General features: G+C 42.4%; 1 protein-coding gene across 1 annotated transcript; it reads left to right on the top strand.

Moving 5' to 3' along the window:
* Positions 1-5,787: 5,787 nt before the first annotated feature.
* NMUR2 (neuromedin U receptor 2) lies at positions 5,788-19,296 on the top strand. The gene is made up of 4 exons (XM_024217069.1): positions 5,788-6,507; positions 14,233-14,317; positions 15,932-16,057; positions 19,037-19,296. Exons 1-4 carry the CDS (start codon positions 5,788-5,790, stop codon positions 19,294-19,296), a joined length of 1,191 nt encoding a protein of 396 aa, XP_024072837.1.
* The last annotated feature ends 207 nt before the right edge of the window (positions 19,297-19,503 follow it).

The raw sequence follows: 19,503 nt of genomic DNA, 5'->3' as shown, positions 1-19,503 counted from the left end.
AAAAAGCAAGACCTAAATAAGGAGCCAATGGAGTTATAACCAGTCAGATCTAGCAGCTCAACTTGTAGACACCAAACTGTATAAGTTCTCTGGTTTTCATTAATTTTCCCCTTCTGGTGTGTCCTAACAAGTGAGGTAACACACACTGGATTAACGCTGCCCTTTCTCTGTTTTGAGTCTTCTCTTCATCACTCCCACAGAGAGAAGGTAATTGCAGAGGGCTCTTTTATCTAACTGACAAAGGCATAATGAGAGCCAAAGACTAGAAGTTGAAGTTAGAATAACTCAAATTGGAAATCGAATTCTTTCTTTAACAGTAATGGTAACTAATTATTGGAACAGCTAATCAAGGGCTATGGTACATCCTCAGCTCTTGGAGCCTTTGAATCGAGATTGGGTATCTTTCGAAAAGATATGCTGTAGTTTTTGGGCTCCCTGTAGAAATTACTGGGTGAAACGCTATAGCCTGTGTTATGCACGGGCTTGGAAGGATAAGATTTTTATCGGTAAATATCAGTAAATGTTCATTTCATCATATACACTCATACCAACAGACAAATAGTTACAGATAGGCAATGCTGCTTGAGAACGTATTGGAATTTCATTTAAAGCTATTTGCTTTGTATATTTCGACATATAATGTTGACAATTTGTGTTTTAACAGTTGTAAAGCTTTAACCTTTTGAATCTCAATGTCTGCTGTCATTAAATAATTATTGTTTGTCCCACTCCCCATCATTTTTCTGGGTTGTGAAAATTGTAATTGGATAAAAATTGAAAAAATGCTTAAAATTAAACATCCATGTTACTTGTGGAAATTATTTAAAAAAAAAAAAAAAGAACTCTGCCAAGCCTACCTATGCAAGAGGTCAGATTAGATTATCATAATGTTCCCATCTGGCCTTAAAATATATGAATCTATAGTCCAGATCCACAAATGATGTAAATCAGAACAACTCGATTTACTATATGCTGATTTATGTCAGCGGAACATCTGGCCCTATGAATCTCTCTAACCATTTCCAGCTTTCTGATAGAACTCAAAGTTGCTTAGCATTTAATTACTTAACAAGAACTTAGTGATGAGTGCCCTAGAAATACCCTGGGGAGATAGCTACGCACTGAAACATATCATTTATTAAATGTGTATGTCTGTTACACACTGCCATCCCTGATGGAACCAAAGAACCCTTGGTAGTCTGTCATTTCAGCTGAAGAAGAACCTCCATTAGCTGCTATCCTTCTACAATCTCACAGTCAGTAGAAAGTGCAGCCATTATGCCTGGGAAGAGGACTTACACTGCAGACTCTTAGCTGGGTTTAGTGTTGCTAAATATATCACTCAATCTTTTACATGAAACTATAGTCAACGAAGGCCAGCATGCAATACAAAATCTCTTCGGAAATATACAATAACAAGCATTAGGTTCTAAACACAAGGTGGATCCTGTAGTGTGGACCATGGTGAAAAATATCAAGTGTATTAAAAATAGTTTTTGAAAGAAATAAAATGTTTTTGTTTCTTTTTTCATTGGGCATTTAGAAAGTGCTGGACTTCAGCTTCTGGATGCATTACCCTACCCATGCAGTTTATTGCAAATGTAATTGTAGACACCACTCTAGGGAAAGCTTTTAGAAGAGAATTTACGTGCATTTTCCTCTTTCTTGCCTTCAATGTCCACTCCTGATGGCAAGAGTTAATCAAAACATGGCAGTTTTGTAAAACGATGACATGATTAACCAAGAGAGGAAAACTTTGCTTTCTTTATTATTTAATGTTGGAGAGACTGTTCTTGTTGCTTTCTGCTCTGTGGTATCACTCTTAACGATACATTTAATACACTTGTCCGAATCTGAGCCCAGTGCTGGCAGAAAAGATTAAGCAGGGGACAGCATGACTGGAAATAGACACAAAAAAGTGAGCACACAGAAAGAAAGTCAGATGCGTGGGGATTGGATAAGGTTGGCATGCTGCACCTTCAAGTAATTTTGTTTCCAGTACAGTAGCTTTCCCCTCAAAGGTATAATTACCAGGGTAGCTGCCTGGCTGGCTTTTTGTAAATGTCCTGGTGTGTCATATGTAAGACATGGGAGATAACTGTCCCACTTTACTTGGTACTGGTGAGGCCTCAGCTGAAGGACTGTGTCCAGTTCTGGAAAGTTTTGGAAAGATGTGGACAAACTGCAGAGAGTCCAGAGAAGAGCAACAAAAATGATAAAAGGTTCAGAAAACCTGACCTCTGAGGAAAGGTTAAAAAAACTGGGCAAGTTTAGTCTTGAGAAAAGAAGACTGAGTGGGGGGACCTGAAACCAGTTTTCTAATATGCAAAGGACTGTTATAAAGAAGATGAAGATCGATTGTTCTCCGTGTCCACTGAAGGCAGGACAAGAAGTAATGGGCTTAATCTTCAGCAAGGGAAATTTAGATTAGATATTAGGCAAAACTTTCTAACAATAAGGGGCATTAAGCTCTGGCACAGGCTTCCAAGGGGAGTTGTGGAATCCCCATTATTGGAAGTTTTTAAGAACAGAGTTGGAAAAACCCCTGTTAGGGATGGTCTAGGTTTACCTGGTCCTGCCTCAGAGCAGGGGGCTGGGTTTGATGACTTCTCGAGGTGCCCGACCAGCCCTACATTTCTATGATTCCTCTTTTTCTTTTCCATAACAGTAAGTGCAAGCTGAGTGGAACCTGAGTTTCCTTTTCAATTACTTTAAAGAAATGGAAAGACACCTGAGTGGATATTTTTTAAGCAGGTAGCAATAATCCCAAGTCTCAGTCAAAGGGGATGTCTCCAAAATTTCCAGGATCATGTTTGCACCAGTTAGCATTATAACCATCATCTTATTTCATATTGATGCTGCACTAGCAGAAGGGGCTGGTGGGGCCTGTTTAAAAAAAAAAGGAGAGGTGGAAAGAAAGGAGAGATGAGTGAAAGGTTAATGAAAAGGCATGACTACTAAGAAGAGGAAGATTAAGGGGCTAGATTGCAAGTGTCTCATTGAACGTCCTCTTGCACTTTGCTCTGAAACGACTGGTATTGGCCATTGTCAGAGGCATGCTTTTGCATATAAGGACCGTGGGTCACTTCCCACATGGCAGTCCTTCTGCTCCTTGCTAGCTGAAGTCCAGATATTCGAGAGCAGTTTAAAATACCTTAAAAGTAGACTCTGAATTTGTTAAAAGCCTTTTGAAAGAAATATCTGAAACCTGAAGGAAGAGGGCAAAAGGATACACATTCCTTACACCCAATGGCACAGTCCCTCGAAACATTCCACATGGCTAAATGAAGATTTTCTTCTTTTCATGCCGAAATATACCTTACAAATCAGAGGGGTAATGGCAACTGGAGGAGGAATACATGTGAGATAAGTGATAGGCATGCTGCAATTATCACAAGAGAAATGCTTCTGACTTTAAGTAGAGAGCACATGTCAGTTTTCACTCAGTTGTCTTCAGCTACATACACAGTAAAGAGGTGAAAGTCTCTCTACGTGCCCCAGGTCGGACTCTCTGTGTGCCTGTTGTGAAGCTGGGAATGGAGTTTAGTCTTCATGTAGGCTCAATCCTTGGTCTGTTAGCTGTTGCTGCTATCCGGGGTGCTAACTGGTGCCTATTACAATGGTTTTTATCATGAGCTGGACTGGGGCCCTCTGCTAGGGTGACCAGACATCCCAGTATGAGGGGGTTTGTCTACCCTCTGCTGTCAAACAGCCGCAAGTTATATAAGGAAGGATTAATAATAACACTGAAAGGGATCTAAACCCTCCTACTTCAGGATATAAACCAACCACTCACTAATGGGGGTTAGGAAAAAGCTCTCCTTGTGAGCATATTATTTCATAACTGCTGACTGCAGGGTTTCTTGCATCTTCCTTAGAAACATCTAGTGCTGGCCGCTGTCAGGATACTGGATGAGATGGCACATAGTTGGCCAGCAGTTACTATGGTCCTAAGTGGTAAAGGTTTTTTTTTCATCTTTAGTCTGTGTCTACTGTTTGGGTGCTAGAGCAGCACAAAAGGGACTTTAAGCCAGCCTAAAGAGGCTGCTGAGGGTTACTGAGCATGGAGGAATCCGTATGTTGTGTGTATACAGCATAGCCAGCTTTATGCCACCTGATTTCCTGCCCTTTGGCATAGGGGGCACAGACGTGTGGGGAGACGGTGTGCCAAGGATGGGGCAGATGGAGTCCCACTCCGCCATTGCTGCATTCTTCCCCAGCGTATATGGAGGCTGGGGTGGGGGAGAGGGCAAGATGTTCTAATTCTGAAGCACAGAGGGTCCACAGGCAACTCTGTCCTAAGAATGGTCTTTGTACCATGAGGCCCACCCCACCGACACACACCACCACCGCTCAGTGCTTACCTGGTGCAGAGGGCTTTGCCCTGGCCTCCCAAACCGTGGGTAAATTTCACCCATATTCTTTTTTGGTGGGTCACCTCAAAATGGCAGCTTTCAGTGTTTTTAAAATGCACAATCCAGAAAACATTCTTTATCTGCTCATAAGGATCTGATAACATTCCTTATCAGAAGCCAGGTCACATATTGGATCGCAACAACTTATCAGTTTCCACATAGCTTTTTTCTACTCCCTGGTTCCAACCAATTAAACTTACTGCATGACAGAAGGATAGTTCTAACTGCTATGTTCGTTTGTTTGTTTGTTTTGAAGCAATGTCTGTGTTATGCTAGTTCAGTAAAGAATTGAACATTAATAAAGAGATAATTGATCTTGTGTGATACTGTCATGCACTCAGGAAGGTGTGTTCTGTGGCACATGTAAACACATATGCAGGAGGCTTGTTATTGTGGAGAAATCAAGAGGTGGTGTGAATTGACAGGGATAAAGTGTGAACTGATTAGAACCATGCAACAAAAGTCAGACCAGGAAATACCAAAAATCTCCTCAAAAAAGAAACTTTTTTCTCCATAGATTTGCAGGCCACAGAGCTTCTGACAAGACAGGATCAGCATCCAAACTATGCTCCTAAAAACTAAATGTTGTCTCTCAAAATGCTAGTGCCCAAAAATACCTGATATTAATAACAAGGACAAATACAATCCTTTGCTGGTACCAAGCAAAACAATTTCATAGCTTAAACAAATGCAAGCATGAAAAAGCAAGCTTGACTAATTCTAGCTGTTGAACTACAAAAACAGATCTCTACTGAGAGAAAATCAGTCTATTTGCTATTGCTTGTTGCCATAAAAAGCAGATTACTAAAATCGATAGTGACTTAGAAATCTGTCCCTGGAAAAAACAATAATTTTTCTATGTAGCTTCCAGCTGGAGGTAGCTTTAGTTAACTTTGTAAAAGCTTTTAGACTGAGCTTGCAATGCCTGGTCTCTCATACTGTGACAAGAACAAGCATCTTGCAGCTGGTCTCGCATCCAATATTTCAGATTCACAGTTCTATTCACTCCACATTTCCAATTCAGTACATGCATCAGGCAGGGCAGCTGATATGAGTAGCCAGGACCTCCTTTATTATCATATAATCTGATGCATATAGCTGGCCAATGACTATGTGTGAAAGGAGGGGCTTTCTGTCTAAGGACTCCTCACAAGAGAACAGCTGTTATAACAGCAAAACCTCAGCTGAGTCCAGCTGTATACACTCACTTATATCTCTCAGTGTCTTTGTGCTGTCAGGTCCAGCAGGGCATCCGAGTGTGGCTCTCTCTTCCTTTCTCTGTTTCTAGAAGTGAGGAAATTGCAACAGGCAAGCCTTAGCTAGCCCGAGTAAGCCTGGATCTGAGTCGAGATACTTTCCAACAGAACCAACAATGGAGTGGATCACTAATATCTCATGGTTTGATCACCTATCTGTGAAGGAGGACGTTTTCAGGAGATACTTAAACAGCACCGAGGACTACCTAGCCTTTTTATGTGGACCCAAACGGAGCCATCTGTTCTTGCCCATGACCTTGGTGTATGCCGTGATTTTTGTGGTTGGGGTGACGGGCAACCTTTTAGTTTGCCTGGTGATCCTTAAGCACAAGAACATGAAAACTCCGACCAACTACTACCTCTTCAGCCTTGCCATTTCAGACCTGCTGGTGCTGCTCTTCGGGATGCCCCTGGAAGTCTACGAAATGTGGAGCAACTACCCCTTCCTGTTCGGCCCAGTGGGGTGCTTCTTCAAGACAGCCCTCTTCGAGACTGTGTGCTTTGCCTCTATCCTGAGCATGACCACTCTCAGCGTGGAGAGGTACATAGCCATCCTCCATCCTTTCCGAGCCAAGCTGGACAGCACCCGGAAGCGTGCCCTGAGGATTATCATCGTGCTCTGGATCCTCTCGGTCCTCCTCTCTCTGCCCAATACCAGCACCCATGGCATCATGCTGCAGTACTTCCCCAATGGCACGCTGGTCCCTGGCTCAGCGACCTGCACTGTGGTCACGCCCATGTGGATCTACAACTGTATCATCCAGGTCACTTCCTTCCTCTTTTATGTGTTACCCATGGCTGTCATTAGTGTGCTGTACTACCTGATGGGGCTGAAAGTAAGTCCAAATCCAAATGTGTTCCTTCCTTGTGTAAAAGTGCCCGCATCTGCTGTCTTTCCATCCATAGACCAGGGAAACCATTTCCAGTGGTAGCCCCAGGAAACAATGTACCAAATTCATCCCTGGAGTAACACCACTGTAGAGTTAAAACAGCTACCCAGGGGATAAATTGGGCCAATATATTTTAAGTGTCATTGTTTTAGGTCTCAATTGCCGTTTACTGTAATATGTATTAATTCTCTTCCTCCTCCCTCCTTCCCCTCCCCCGCACATTTCCACATTTTTCAACAAACAGAAAATGTAAAAAGAATAAAAAGGAGGGTGATTGTCGTGACAGAATCTCATGCATTATTTGCCGCTCCCTCGCTTGTGGCTTTAGAATTTCCACTGCATCTTTTCTCTCTGACACAGGCAGGCAGTAACTGTGGAAAGAACAGCGTTACAGCCGATATTCTTTTATTAAAAATTCACGTGCAAACTGCCATAAATCGATATGCTGCTTCACTACTGCAGACAGCACGTTCAGCAAATGATTTCTTTTCAGTGAGTGAATTTCTAGGGAGACACACATTATGCTAGTATTTCACATCTATACTCCCTCCAGACACTAGAGTTGCTTGTGAATGAACATCATTGTATGAAGATGGGGGGGGGGGAACAACCTATATCTTACTGTACTAATGCACCTTTATTCACTGCACAACTAAGAAATATGCTGCTATTAATACTGGGTGGCTGTATTATTTCTTTCTATTTTTTTTAATATAACTAGTAAACCTGAATGTAACTTTGGCTGTAAGGCAGAAAACACTACCTTTGCTGCCTTGCACAGAAAACACGGGGAGGCACATAGATGTATGGACCATGACACTAATCGTACTAAGAACAAGAATCAGCAGTCGAATGTTTGTTGCCGTGTTAATACATAGCCTCAGCTATCTACTGCTTTGCGTCACTTAAAGGGGGGAGAAAAGACTCGCTTGCAGCATCAGTGACAATCGATGAAGATAAACAGCCTAAAACTTATAGCAAACAGCAGAACTTTGAAGGGGCAAATGGGTTAAACTTCTGCAAAACTGCAATTTAGTGACTATTGTGGGGTCTTTGCACGGTTTCACTCAGTATCTTTACCTGCACTTCAGGGCACACTGCGCACTAATTTCTGTTTTCTTGATAGTGCAATCGCTGAAAAGCTTAAAACGGGGAATGAAAAGCTTTTGCTTCACGTAAAGAACTGTAGCTACTCACCATTGCTCCAGACATTCCAAGTCATCATTCAAAGCACAGCTCACACGCACAGATTTATGAATGCTCCTGATGCTCTGTTCTGTTCAGTCTCTACCTCATAAGGGCTGGTTGTCCATTCAATTATGCCTATTTACTTTGTTTTATGCTCATAATACATCGCTCCATTTTAAGCCATATCTATCCCTGGCGCAGATCAATTGGCTTCAACACAAGTTATGTCAGGGCAGAATGTTTAATTTTTAAACGGAGGGGATTGACAAACGGTCCAGTCAGATCATTTTCAGGCATAGATAATTTACATCTAGTCAGTGATGAGCATGAAATCAGTTAATAAATCCAAGGGCCTGCCCCCGTCCGAGCATCGTGTGCTTTCGGTAATGCTGAAGTGAAAATTTTCAGACTTGACCCCGGAGAACAGCTCAGGCAATATTGAGGGGGAAGTTTCCTTTTAGTTCGGAGATTCCCAGCCAGTGCTCTGGAAGAGGGACAACTGGAGAGTCCAGCTGGTTCTCTCAGCCCTGCCCAAACCCTCAATGGTAAGGAATACCCTGTGATACTGCATTGCAGGAAGAAAGAATGACCCATGAAGAAGCAGCTCCGTAAATCCACAGCAGGGTTGCAAATTGGCAAGTGTCCTGCAAAGTTGACAACTGTATTTAAAGTAAAAAATACCTCTCTCCTTCACTGTGAAACGCCTGCCCCATAGAACTCCTCCTGACTCGTCAAACTGGTTACCTCTACTGCCTGGGTTTGATTTCCAGTCTCGGTTGCTAACGTGTGTGCTACAGAGACCTCTATCCCTTGTGGGGAAAGAAAATGCAGCTGTCACTTAGGGTCCAGTCTTGCAAGGTGCTGAGTACATCTGGAGTACAGTGTCCAGTTTTGGGCCCCACACTACAAGAAGGATGTGGAAAAATTGGAAAGAGTCCAGTGGAGGGCAACAAAACTGATTAGGGGGCTGGAGCACATGACTTATGAGGAGAGGCTGAGGGAACTGGGATTGTTTAGTGTGCAGAAGAGAAGAATGAGGGGGCATTTGACAGCTGCTTTCAACTACCTGAAAGGGGGTTCCAAAGAGGATGGATCTAGACTGTTCTCAGTGGTACAAGATGACAGAACAAGGAGCAATGGTCTCAAGTTGCAGTGGGGGAGGTTTAGGTTGGATATTAGGAAAAACTTTTTCACTAGGAGGGTGGTGAAGCACTGGAATAGGTTACCTAGGGAGGTGGTGGAATCTCCTTCCTTAGAGGTTTTTAAGGTCAGGCTTGACAAAACCCTGGCTGGGATGATTTAGTTGGGAATTGGTCCTGCTTTGAGCAGCGGGTTGGACTAGATGACCTCATGAGGTCCCTTCCAACCCTGATATTCTATGATTCTATGAATATCTCCTTCACAATGCAGTGTGCCCTCAACACAGCCACTTGCAGGACTGATCTCTTGCTGAGTGGCACCCTGGCTCCGTCGGGAGCCTGTCCTGGTTGCTCTAGCCAGATGGCTCTTGAGTGCAACAGGTAGCTGGAAGGATGAGGAGGCGAGACTGTGTCACAGCGGGAGGTATGATGGGAGCAGCTGTAAGGAACTGACAAATACAGAGTGGAGCCACTTGAAAAGAAAAATCCCTGCTGTAGAAGGCATTCACTCAAGGTCCCTGCCTTTCAAACTAATGGAACACCAACAGCGTATTCAATATGAACCTGCAGCATGGTGTACCTTCCAATTTTGTGTTGTTGCTAAAAGTATTAAGCCTATATTGAGCCATTTATTTTTAAGTAGAAATCTCCATTGAAATCAAGGGGGATTTCTGCTTATAAATTGATGGCAAAATTCACTGGAGATAAATACACCCACAAAGACAGTTGCATGTGTTCTGATGGCTCTGGTGATTGGTAAGGGCATATAAAACCTTTTGCTTCTGCTTTGCCTGTTCAAATTCTGTGCAGGTCAGTAGTAGCTGAAAGTTATTGCTATCTGATGATTGTTTGATGTCATGGAAAATAGGTTCAAAACTTCAAAAAATTCTCATGGGACAGGAAAGCTGTTTCCCACCCTGCCCTTCTCAGATGCTGTTGACAGTGGCTATATAAGTAACTTTACATGCAAGATCATAGATATACCTCTGAGCCACACAGTCATAAATGCAAGGCAAATTCTGAGGGGATCAACCCGTTCTGAGGTAACCACATAACGCCAATGTGGTCACCAAGTCTCTCCGTGGGAACATATTCCAGGATTCTGTCCCTGATCCCCATGTCCATCAAACAGCATGCTGGGAAATAATGTCAGGAGAGCAGTGCCAGGAGAATAATGCGCACAGTTATCTGATGCATATTGTATGCAAAACATTTTTGCAGGTTTCATTGCCTAAATAATTTGTTGAATATAAATCATTCAACCAGCTCTCTATAAGTTGAGCAAATCATGGGGGAGGGGAGGGAATACTGAATATCTTATGAGGGTAGGGGAAATCCCACCATCTATTAGCAGTGCAATCAGGGTGATAGAATAACTCTCACATCACAAGACAGTGTCCCTATCTGAGAATCTCCCATAGATTCATAGATTCTAGGACTGGAAGGGACCTCGAGAGGTCATCGAGTCCAGTCCCCTGCCCTCATGGCAGGACCAAATACTGTCTAGACCATCCCTGACAGACATTTATCTAACCTACTCTTAAATATCTCCAGAGATGGAGATTCCACAACCTCCCTAGGCAATTTATTCCAGTGTTTAACCACCCTGACAGTTAGGAACTTTTTCCTAATGTCCAACCTAAACCTCCCTTGCTGCAGTTTAAGACCATTGCCTCTTGTCCTATCCTTAGAGGCTAAGGTGAACAAGTTTTCTCCCTCCTCCTTATGACATCCTTTTAGATACCTGAAAACTGCTATCATGTCCCCTCTCAGTCTTCTCTTTTCCAAACTGAAGAAAAAAACTTTTCCATGACTGAAGAGACACATTGGGCCTAGGAGGCATTCCCCTGCCCCCATGGTTGCCAGTTCTCTGCCACCCCCAGACCCTGGAGAAGGTTCGACTGAGGAGCCCCCAACTGGACCCTGTCTCTCCCCATCATGGTAGCTATGAACCCTCAAGAGAACCAGCCAGTGGGAGGTGTAGTGGTCCTTGAGGATCTCCGTTTTTATAAAGTGACCCACAGAACAAAAAATTTGGAGAATTACTGTTACAAATCTTGACCTGAGGAAACCATCACTAGAGGGAGAGGATAGGTCTGTTTCCATGCCTATCCAGTCCCTGGCCCTTTAGTTGATACGGCCAATTGCTGTTGTGAGAGACAAGGTGGGTGAGGTAATAGCTTTTATTGGACCAACCTCTGTTGGTGAAAGTTACATGCTTTCGAGCTCCAAAGGGCTCTGCTTCCTTCCCCAGCTCTCTAATGTTCTGAGACCAACACAGCTACAACACTGCCAATTGCTGTTGTGACATCTGTCCACCAGAAATCAAACTCCGCCCAACCAATTCACATCACACTGGTGCTCCTAGACGCCATGTTGACAGAGTGTTTTATTATTGCATAGACAGGCAGGCAAGGCTACCAAACTTTTCATCAGACGACAACAACTTTTGGTTACTACTAACTTCGGTCAGACTTGAGCCAGTGACCTACAGAAGAATGGTTCCAGTGCTTTCAGTGGACTTGTAACAGAGGGCAGAATTTCACACTATAACATTTGCTGCCTCGTAGAACATACTCCAATATATAAATATATGGCTAAACCCCATTTCTGGCTCCTTGCTCCACACATCTTTTATTTTCTCAGAGCACATATGTGGAATTTGTTTTCAGACAGCTGAGCTAATCTCACACATGGTTCATTGCATTTAATGTTAGCATTGACATGAAGATGACAAGAATGCATGCAAAAGCCCCTACTCCATCTATCTAGTAGTCATTTCTAAGGCACACATCACGGCATTTTCTCCCTCTTGATGGCTCAGTTATGCCTTCTCTTTGAGCCTCCCACCACAACGTAGTGTCCCTGGAGAGTCTGAAGATCAGGCATCACAGTGCTATCAAAGCCACTGCTTAGAAGAAAAAAACCCACATTTCTATGGTTTATTACTCTGTCCTAGCAATACATTCTCTATGGCTTTTGAGCATTCTTAAAATAAATGGCTGTTGAGACTGAAAAACCACTGACGGGAAAATAAAGTTTTTAATCAATCTAAGCAAACATTTATGAATGTTTATGTATGGTACATATCAATCAAGTTTATTCCTTAAACAACTTTGATTATGAGTAAAAATGGCAAAGAAAATAATGAAAAACATGGGAAAGTTAAGTTGCCTTATAGTTCAATAAAATATTATCTATTTTCTTCCCAAGTGTGAGTCCTACCTTATAATTGATCAATATAAAAACATGCCTGCCTTTTATCACAGTTAAAACCCTCTTGAAAAATGTATAAGATGTAATTAATCATAAAACATGAAACAGAAAACTAAAATGTAACAGGTCAGGTAAAAAGATGAAATATCCTCTTCTCACGGGAATATTTTATTAGTTCTGTTATTTTTGGCTTCTGTCTCTATGCATATATTTTCCCATATAATAAAAGCTTAACTGCCATTCTGCAGGTACTGAAAAATCTTCACTAAAAAAACTGACTGAATGGTCAGCAGTTAAAATCAAAATGTCTGGGTCCCAATTAAATGGTCTCTACAGATGATCTCAGCTATAGCAGGTTGAAAGTTTAGTGACAAAATACTTTTCTGTCAGAAGACGCTGTTTTGTCAGAATGAAAACATTTCACGGGAACAGGTCAATTTCAATTAAATTTTCTCTGGGAAAGTATTGAAATGAATTGTTTAAACTTTGTCAGTTTTGTACCATTTTGTTTCAAGTGTTATATTTTATACATATTAGTAATGTAAATATTCTATATTTTATATTATAGTGTCTCAATGTTAGTAACATGAAACATTTGACCTCATTGAAAGGAAACAGTTTGACATTATCAAAATCAAACAAATGAAAGATTCAGCATTATCAGATCAAAAGTTCTGGTATTTCTGAATTGAAATTTCTGTTCTGGGTGAAATTTAGAAATTGATACTTTTTCTTCTAATTTGGAAAGAAAACAAAGTTCAAAATGTTGGACTTGCCCATGGGATGGAAATTCCATTTTGCAACCAGCTTTTGTTCCAAATAAAATCACATCAAAAGTGAGTTTCCCTCTGATTGACCAGTTAAGGGCCCGTTCCTCATTAAACCACCTGATCTCAACTCTTTTCATCAGAAAAGCACTCCAGTAAATATTAGATTATCAAGAGTTAATTGGGATTAATTTTAATCTCATTAGTCATTTTAGTCTGGAGTAGGGGGAGATAACAAATTGTCTCTGTTTGCTTTATCACCCCATTTTTGTTGTTTAAAGGCCCAGGGGAATCTGCTCAGAAAGTATTAACTTTTTTTGTTGTAAATGATTGGTGTGTGTTTGAATCTGAGCATGTGCTGCACTAGGGTTCTCTGCTTGATGGAATACAAGGATTCTACTCATCAAATTAATTCCAAGCAAATTAGCCTAAACAGTTAGGGTTTGATTCAAAATGCATTGAAGTCCATAAGTATCTTTCCACTGAGTCCTTTCAATCAAGCCCCTAGTCAGTATTTTCAGATCACAGGGATTTTAGATGATTGCATAGGACCCAGGAATAGAATAGTAGTGGATATTTTGCAGGAAGACAAAACAAAGCTGAATTTTAGTAGATTTTATAGCCCGAATCCTACTCTACACCAGTCAATGAGAGTTTTGGTGGTTGTTGTTTTTACAAACTGACTTAGAAGCATACTTTGTATGTACATTATTTGAGATCCAAAAAATCTATTTGTTTTTAACCTAAATTTTCACTAAATCTTTGTTTTGCCAGATTAGAAGTGGGGGGGAAAGAGAACCTTTCAACTGAACCTTTTGCAAAAACCAAACCAAACCAGCACATTTTTGCAAAGCCCAATACCTTGATTTGCCCATTCTAGTAATGGAACAAAACTAAATCCTTTTATCGTACCAGCCACATCCTTATTCTGAACTTTCTTGGCTCCAAACTACCTTTGATTTAAGGTTGATATTAGCAAAACCCAAACCAAACTGGCAATATTTTGTAAAAGCAAAAAATTGCTTCTTGGCCTCTCTTCCACAGTCTCCAAAGTGTCACTCCAGGACCAGCACGAAAGTCAGTTAAAACAAAATGGTTGTCCACATATACAACATCTCTTCTTCACTATAAGCATGCCTGAAATCACTAAGACCCTTCCTTCAAAGGCAGGTTGAACTCATTTAATGTCCTTTCTAAACCACCTAAATAAGTGGCACTGTAGAGCAAGATTTACTTAACTCAACTTTCCCAGAGCAGCTTACCATAGAATTGGCATGGGGAATTCTTAGTGTGGCCAGTCGGACCCCATACTGCTTCAGAGGAAATCATGTTGTTTCTTTCCCTCTTTTTCCCCTGGCCAGCTGAGAGGAGAGAAATCTTTGGCAGCTGATGAAATGGCTGTGAATATTCAGAGACCATGCAGAAAATCAGTCACTAAGATGTTGTGTAAGTAATTGGTCCTTTTTTCATATGTATTATTTAACATGGGGAAGAAGGTGCAGAAGAAGGAAGGTGCAGAAAAAAACCTAGAGAAGCTGAAGGTGAAGTCTGGGTTTAATTCACAGGCGAAATATGTTTGACGAACAGTTCACGTTAACTACAAACAACCCCTTCCCTAATTAGACCCCATTGGATATCTCTGATCCAGAAAAGCTTAGATGGGGGCGTATAGATCATGGGACTGATGTTCATTGGGATATACATGTTGGGTTCCACACCTGGATTAGTAGAGGGATTTTCCCATCATGGTTAAGGTGAATTAGCAGCCATGTGTTCAAGAAGCTTGCACATCAGCTCCCTGTGTTATATTCATCTCTAACCTGTGCTATTAGCCATATGTGACTGATCCTGCATTGTCCTGATGAGTGCTAAAATTCACGATTGTCCCCCTTCCAGCAATTGCAAACTTCTGAAACAATAAATAAATACACGTGTTATTTACATATAATCTTTCCCTGAACCCTCCAGATGCAGGTTGGTGAATGTCTGTTGCACAGGCATCACCTCCCCTGGCATAATGTGCTGCACCTTTCTAAAGACAGCTCTTGCCAATCTACATCCATCATTTACCCTTGCTTTCACTCATCCCAACTTCTATCAGGTCCTCAATGTTTCATGGCAAGATGTGGAGCCTCATGCAGGCCTACCACTTGAGCATCTGAGCTCCAACAGCCTTGAAAGCACAAACATCACTCCCTAACTTAGGGCTGTCTTTAAAACATACACAGCCAACCACCGCTACCAGGCAGGCCCTGCAGTCGGAACAGGAACTACTCAAGAAACCTAAACCACTCAACACATTTCAGGAAATAGCATCTCCCAGTCAGAAGGCTTTGAGACAACTTTAACTCACCATTTGAAATCTGGCACTGGTATTCTGAATTCGGCCGGCATTTCTTTCCTATCTGTCTGCAACTCCAGTTAGTCTGTGACAGCAGGCTCAGATGACCGAGTAATCCAGCTGGTGGGGAGGGAAAGGGGCAAATTCTTAACCTGTTTGGTGCTGGTCAGCATGCCAGGGATCTGAATGGATGCAACCCAGTCTGAAAATCATAGGACAATCCCTTGGGTCTGACTCGCCACCCTGCAAGTTACAAGCAGCGCCCCCTGGAAATTAGTCGTGAGCTTTGCTTTTGCAGTGAGAGAGGGTGACCGCTCAAGAGGCCTTCAAGTAAAAGCCCCAGTGATAGCATGAATCCTGCTGGCTCCTCCAAAGTTTGCTTAGGGTGAAGCGCCATATAAGCTAAAAACCACCTAACTATTATCAGCTCCACTAGAAACTTATCAGAGCGTTTTTAAAAAATCAATGTTTGCTGACTGCAGACCGGAGAGAAATTGATTGGAAATTTCTCTATCAGTCTGCAGTTAATTTTGCAGAGAGCATGGCAGACAGCAGAGGGAAAAGCAAAGGTTATGAACCAGCTGAGATTCCCACTGGACAAATGCTTGTAGCCACTTGTAGGACTTTTCATCCTGCTTACTGAACCCAATTCAATCAATGCAAAGTAACAGGCCACATGCTTCTGTAATTCTCTTTCTCTTTTCCTTTCTCCAAATCAGTTGTTCTAGTGATGGTATTTGCCATATGCTGGGCCCCATTTCACATTGATCGACTCTTCTTCAGCTTCGTCGTGGACTGGACTGAGCCGTTGGCCAATGTGTTCAACCTGATCCATGTGGTGTCAGGTAACTGTCTTTATTAGGGTTTGCTAATCAGTAGAGCTGGGGAAAAGAATTTTTGTAAATAGGGTTTTTTCAGGCAACCTGTGAGTAAATTATTCAGAAATATCTTGATACTCAAATGTTATTCCTCAGTTATTAGAGAGACAAGGTGGGTGAGGTAATATCTTTTATTGGACCAACTTCTGTTGGTGAAAGAGACAAGTTTTCCAGTTACACGGGTCTTTTTCTTTTTCTTCAGACCTAAAGAAGAGGTCGGTGTTGATCAAAAGCTGATCTTTCACCAACAGAAGTTGATCCAATAAAAGATATTATCTCACCCACTTTGAGTAATATAATTGAGGAAATTTTGCAGAGTTCTAGCTGTTTTGGTCCCAGGGTATTTGAGAGACAGAGTTCTTTCCAGTGTCTCCATTAAATAGACTATACTTTATTATATTTGTGCATTCAAATGGGTGGTAGATGTTTCACAGAAACAAGTCAAGATGCTGTCTTTGCCCCCCAAAAGCTTATCATATAAAGTCAGACATGATGTAACACATGGGGATAATAAATAAATAAAATTGGGGAACAGGAAAGGAAGGACAAGGGTAGCAATAATACAAATGCATGATTGTTCTCTTGAACCAAGTCTGCATCCAGATGCTTCTATTAAATGTTTTTTCCTTGCATTAAGGATACTGAATTAGTTCACTTTATGTAGACAGTATAAAAAGGAGAGACGAATATTATGACCCATATTTTGTTCTCAGTTAACGGATGTAAAATTGGAATGACTCCATTAAGTGTGGATGTACACTGGTATAGCAGAGCAGAATTTGGACCCATATAATACAAGATACCATAGAGTTATAGAGTTTAAGGCCAGAAGGGACCACCAGATCATCCAGTCTGACCTGCCGTACATCACAGGCCACCAACAACAACCAGCCACCCGTACACTAACCCCAACAACCAATATTAGACCAAAGTATGACAGCCTGCAGGAGACTAGGCTGTTATGTGCCACAGGCAGAGCACAGGAAGGGCCAAGGTGCACCAATTAAGGAAATTAAGTGAGAGAGACCCAGATACACCAGGCAAATGACAACCACTCACGTGCTGCAGAGGAAGGCAAAAAAAAACCCCAACCCTCCAAGGTCACTTCCAACCTGACCTGGGGGAAATTCCTTCCCAACCCCACCTATGGGGATCAGTTAGACCCTGAGCATGTGAGCAAGAATCAGCTAATCAAGCTCCTGAGAGAGAAAGAGAGAGAGTGCTCAGTGCCATCTTAGAGCCCTGGCCCTCTCCATCCAATCTTCCATCTTCAGCCATGGCCATCCCTAATGCTTCAGTGCAAGGAGATAAAAAACCCTCCCAGAATATAGTGGTGCAATATAATGTCAGTACAATCAGACCCAGTTATATCCCAAAGGCTTGATTTTGCCCATGTGTTGCTTGTCAGAAAGATTTAGGGCTCCGCTTATTTACACAAGTGTGAGTAAGGGTTGTACAATTGGGCTCACAAAGAGTAATGGCCATAGAGTAGTGGTGTGAGCCAGCAGTCTCTCCACTGAAGACCATGCAGTTACTCTGAATTTACATCAGTGAAACAGACGGCAAAATTTGACTCTGAACAGTTAGTTCTTGCCTAGCGATCTTCACATTGAAAGGGACTTCTTAAAAGTATGTGCTGTCAATGGGCCATATCTTCTCTCCCCTGTGTGTCAAGTGGTACTTCACCAAACACACCCAAATTATACCTTAGCCAACAGGGCACAGTGGGTACACCCATTTAGAAAACAAGGAGTGGAAAATGCTAATCAGGGAGTGCAGCTGAAAAACATACCTGTGTTGCATGATCTACTTTGCACCTCTGCTGTGCTGCTGGCAGATTCAGAAGTAAGTAAGGCAACAAAGCGCTGCTGTCAAATATACCGCCCGACAGTCATTAGTTCCCAGAGCATGCAGTACAAAACAATACGGTGCAATCAACCTCCACTAGCAACGGGGCTTGTTCCTGAATTTCAGCCTGGCATTCATTGCAAAGCTTCTCAGGGTCTGATAGCTACTGTTGGGGATTGTGTTTAATCTAAAAATGGTGCTAAAAATCCTGAAACATCCAGGATGCTGCTGGTTGTTTGAATACTCACAAATGATGAAAACTAGGATACGGCAAATCATAGTGAGCCGAAGTCAGTGCTTTGAACTCATTAAAATATTCACCAATCAACGCTGTTGCTATTCAACCAGCTCTGATGTATACATGGTAACAAACATGTTCTCCTGGAGGATTTCTCAGCCAAGCCATGAATCTGATCAAAACTACAGACTTTACATTCTCTCCCCCAGCTGAGGTTTATGACTAAGGTTTTACATTACTGCCAGCAAGAACATTAAAAGAACTAGTTTCTTCAAGAGAGGTCTAGCACAGCGGAGATTCACCCCTGCGGCGCCTCCTGCTAGTCGTCCTGGGGAATTAGCTCTTTAACTCAGGAGCACCCTCTGCAGGCCGGTGATCCGCTTGCCGTTGGCCCCCGTGTCCCTCTTTTATACTGCTCCCTCTGGCTTCCCTGGCCTTCTTATAAGGCCCAGTTGCTTAGTTTGGGGCATGGCCCCAGCTGCAGCCACTTCCCCAATCAGCGAGGGTTTTACTCCCTGGCCCCGCCCCAGCCCTCTGCAAGGTTTTTCCAACCCCTTCCGGGCTGGAGCGGGTGTTCACCCCGCTACAAGAGGTATGATCTTAGCCTGCCACGGGAAAACGTTGGATGTGCTTCCAAAGTGGAAATTAGGTGACCAACACAGATTCAGCATTGATGTTGGTTTTTCAGGAGACTTCCTTCATAGTTCAGATTCCCCTTCCTCCATTCTTCTGATCTTATTGTTTTCTAGTGCCATTGGAGCTGTGTATCTCATTGTTACATTAAGAAGTAGAGACTCTCTCTTCTGAGCATATTCTACCCACTAATTAGATGTCTCCCATGCTTTGTTTTTCTCTCTTAGGTGTTTTCTTCTATCTGAGCTCCGCTGTGAATCCCGTCATTTACAACCTGCTTTCCCGTCGTTTCAGAACGGCTTTCCTCAATGTGATCTCTCCCCGGTGCGGGCGCTGGCGCTCCAAACACCCCAGAAGTGAGATTCCAGCCCAGCAGAGCATCTTCCTGGTGGGGGACCGCAATCAGGTGGACTGTGCTGAAGACGCAAGCTCCCTGTGCATGCACAGAACATCTGTCTGTAGTTCTCATCTTTCCACTGGTCTATGACTTTATTTAGTGCTATGAGTGGGACAAAAGTCAATGAAAATAACTTTTTTTCTTTAAAAAAAAAAAAAAAGCCTGATAAGCAGATGTCACAGGGTTTGGGGTGCAATCCAGACCAGTAAGGGGTTGTCACCTCTTCCCCAGTAACCCTGGGTGCCTCACTATGCTTTGTTGCTGTAGCTCCCAACTTGGGCTGCTCACAACCAGCCT

The sequence above is a fragment of the Terrapene carolina genome, unplaced genomic scaffold, assembly GCF_002925995.2.
Source record: "Terrapene carolina triunguis isolate 2854851 unplaced genomic scaffold, T_m_triunguis-2.0 Scaffold629, whole genome shotgun sequence".
Taxonomy (NCBI): Eukaryota; Metazoa; Chordata; order Testudines; family Emydidae; genus Terrapene; species Terrapene triunguis.
This window is presented reverse-complemented; position numbering and strand designations above follow the sequence as displayed.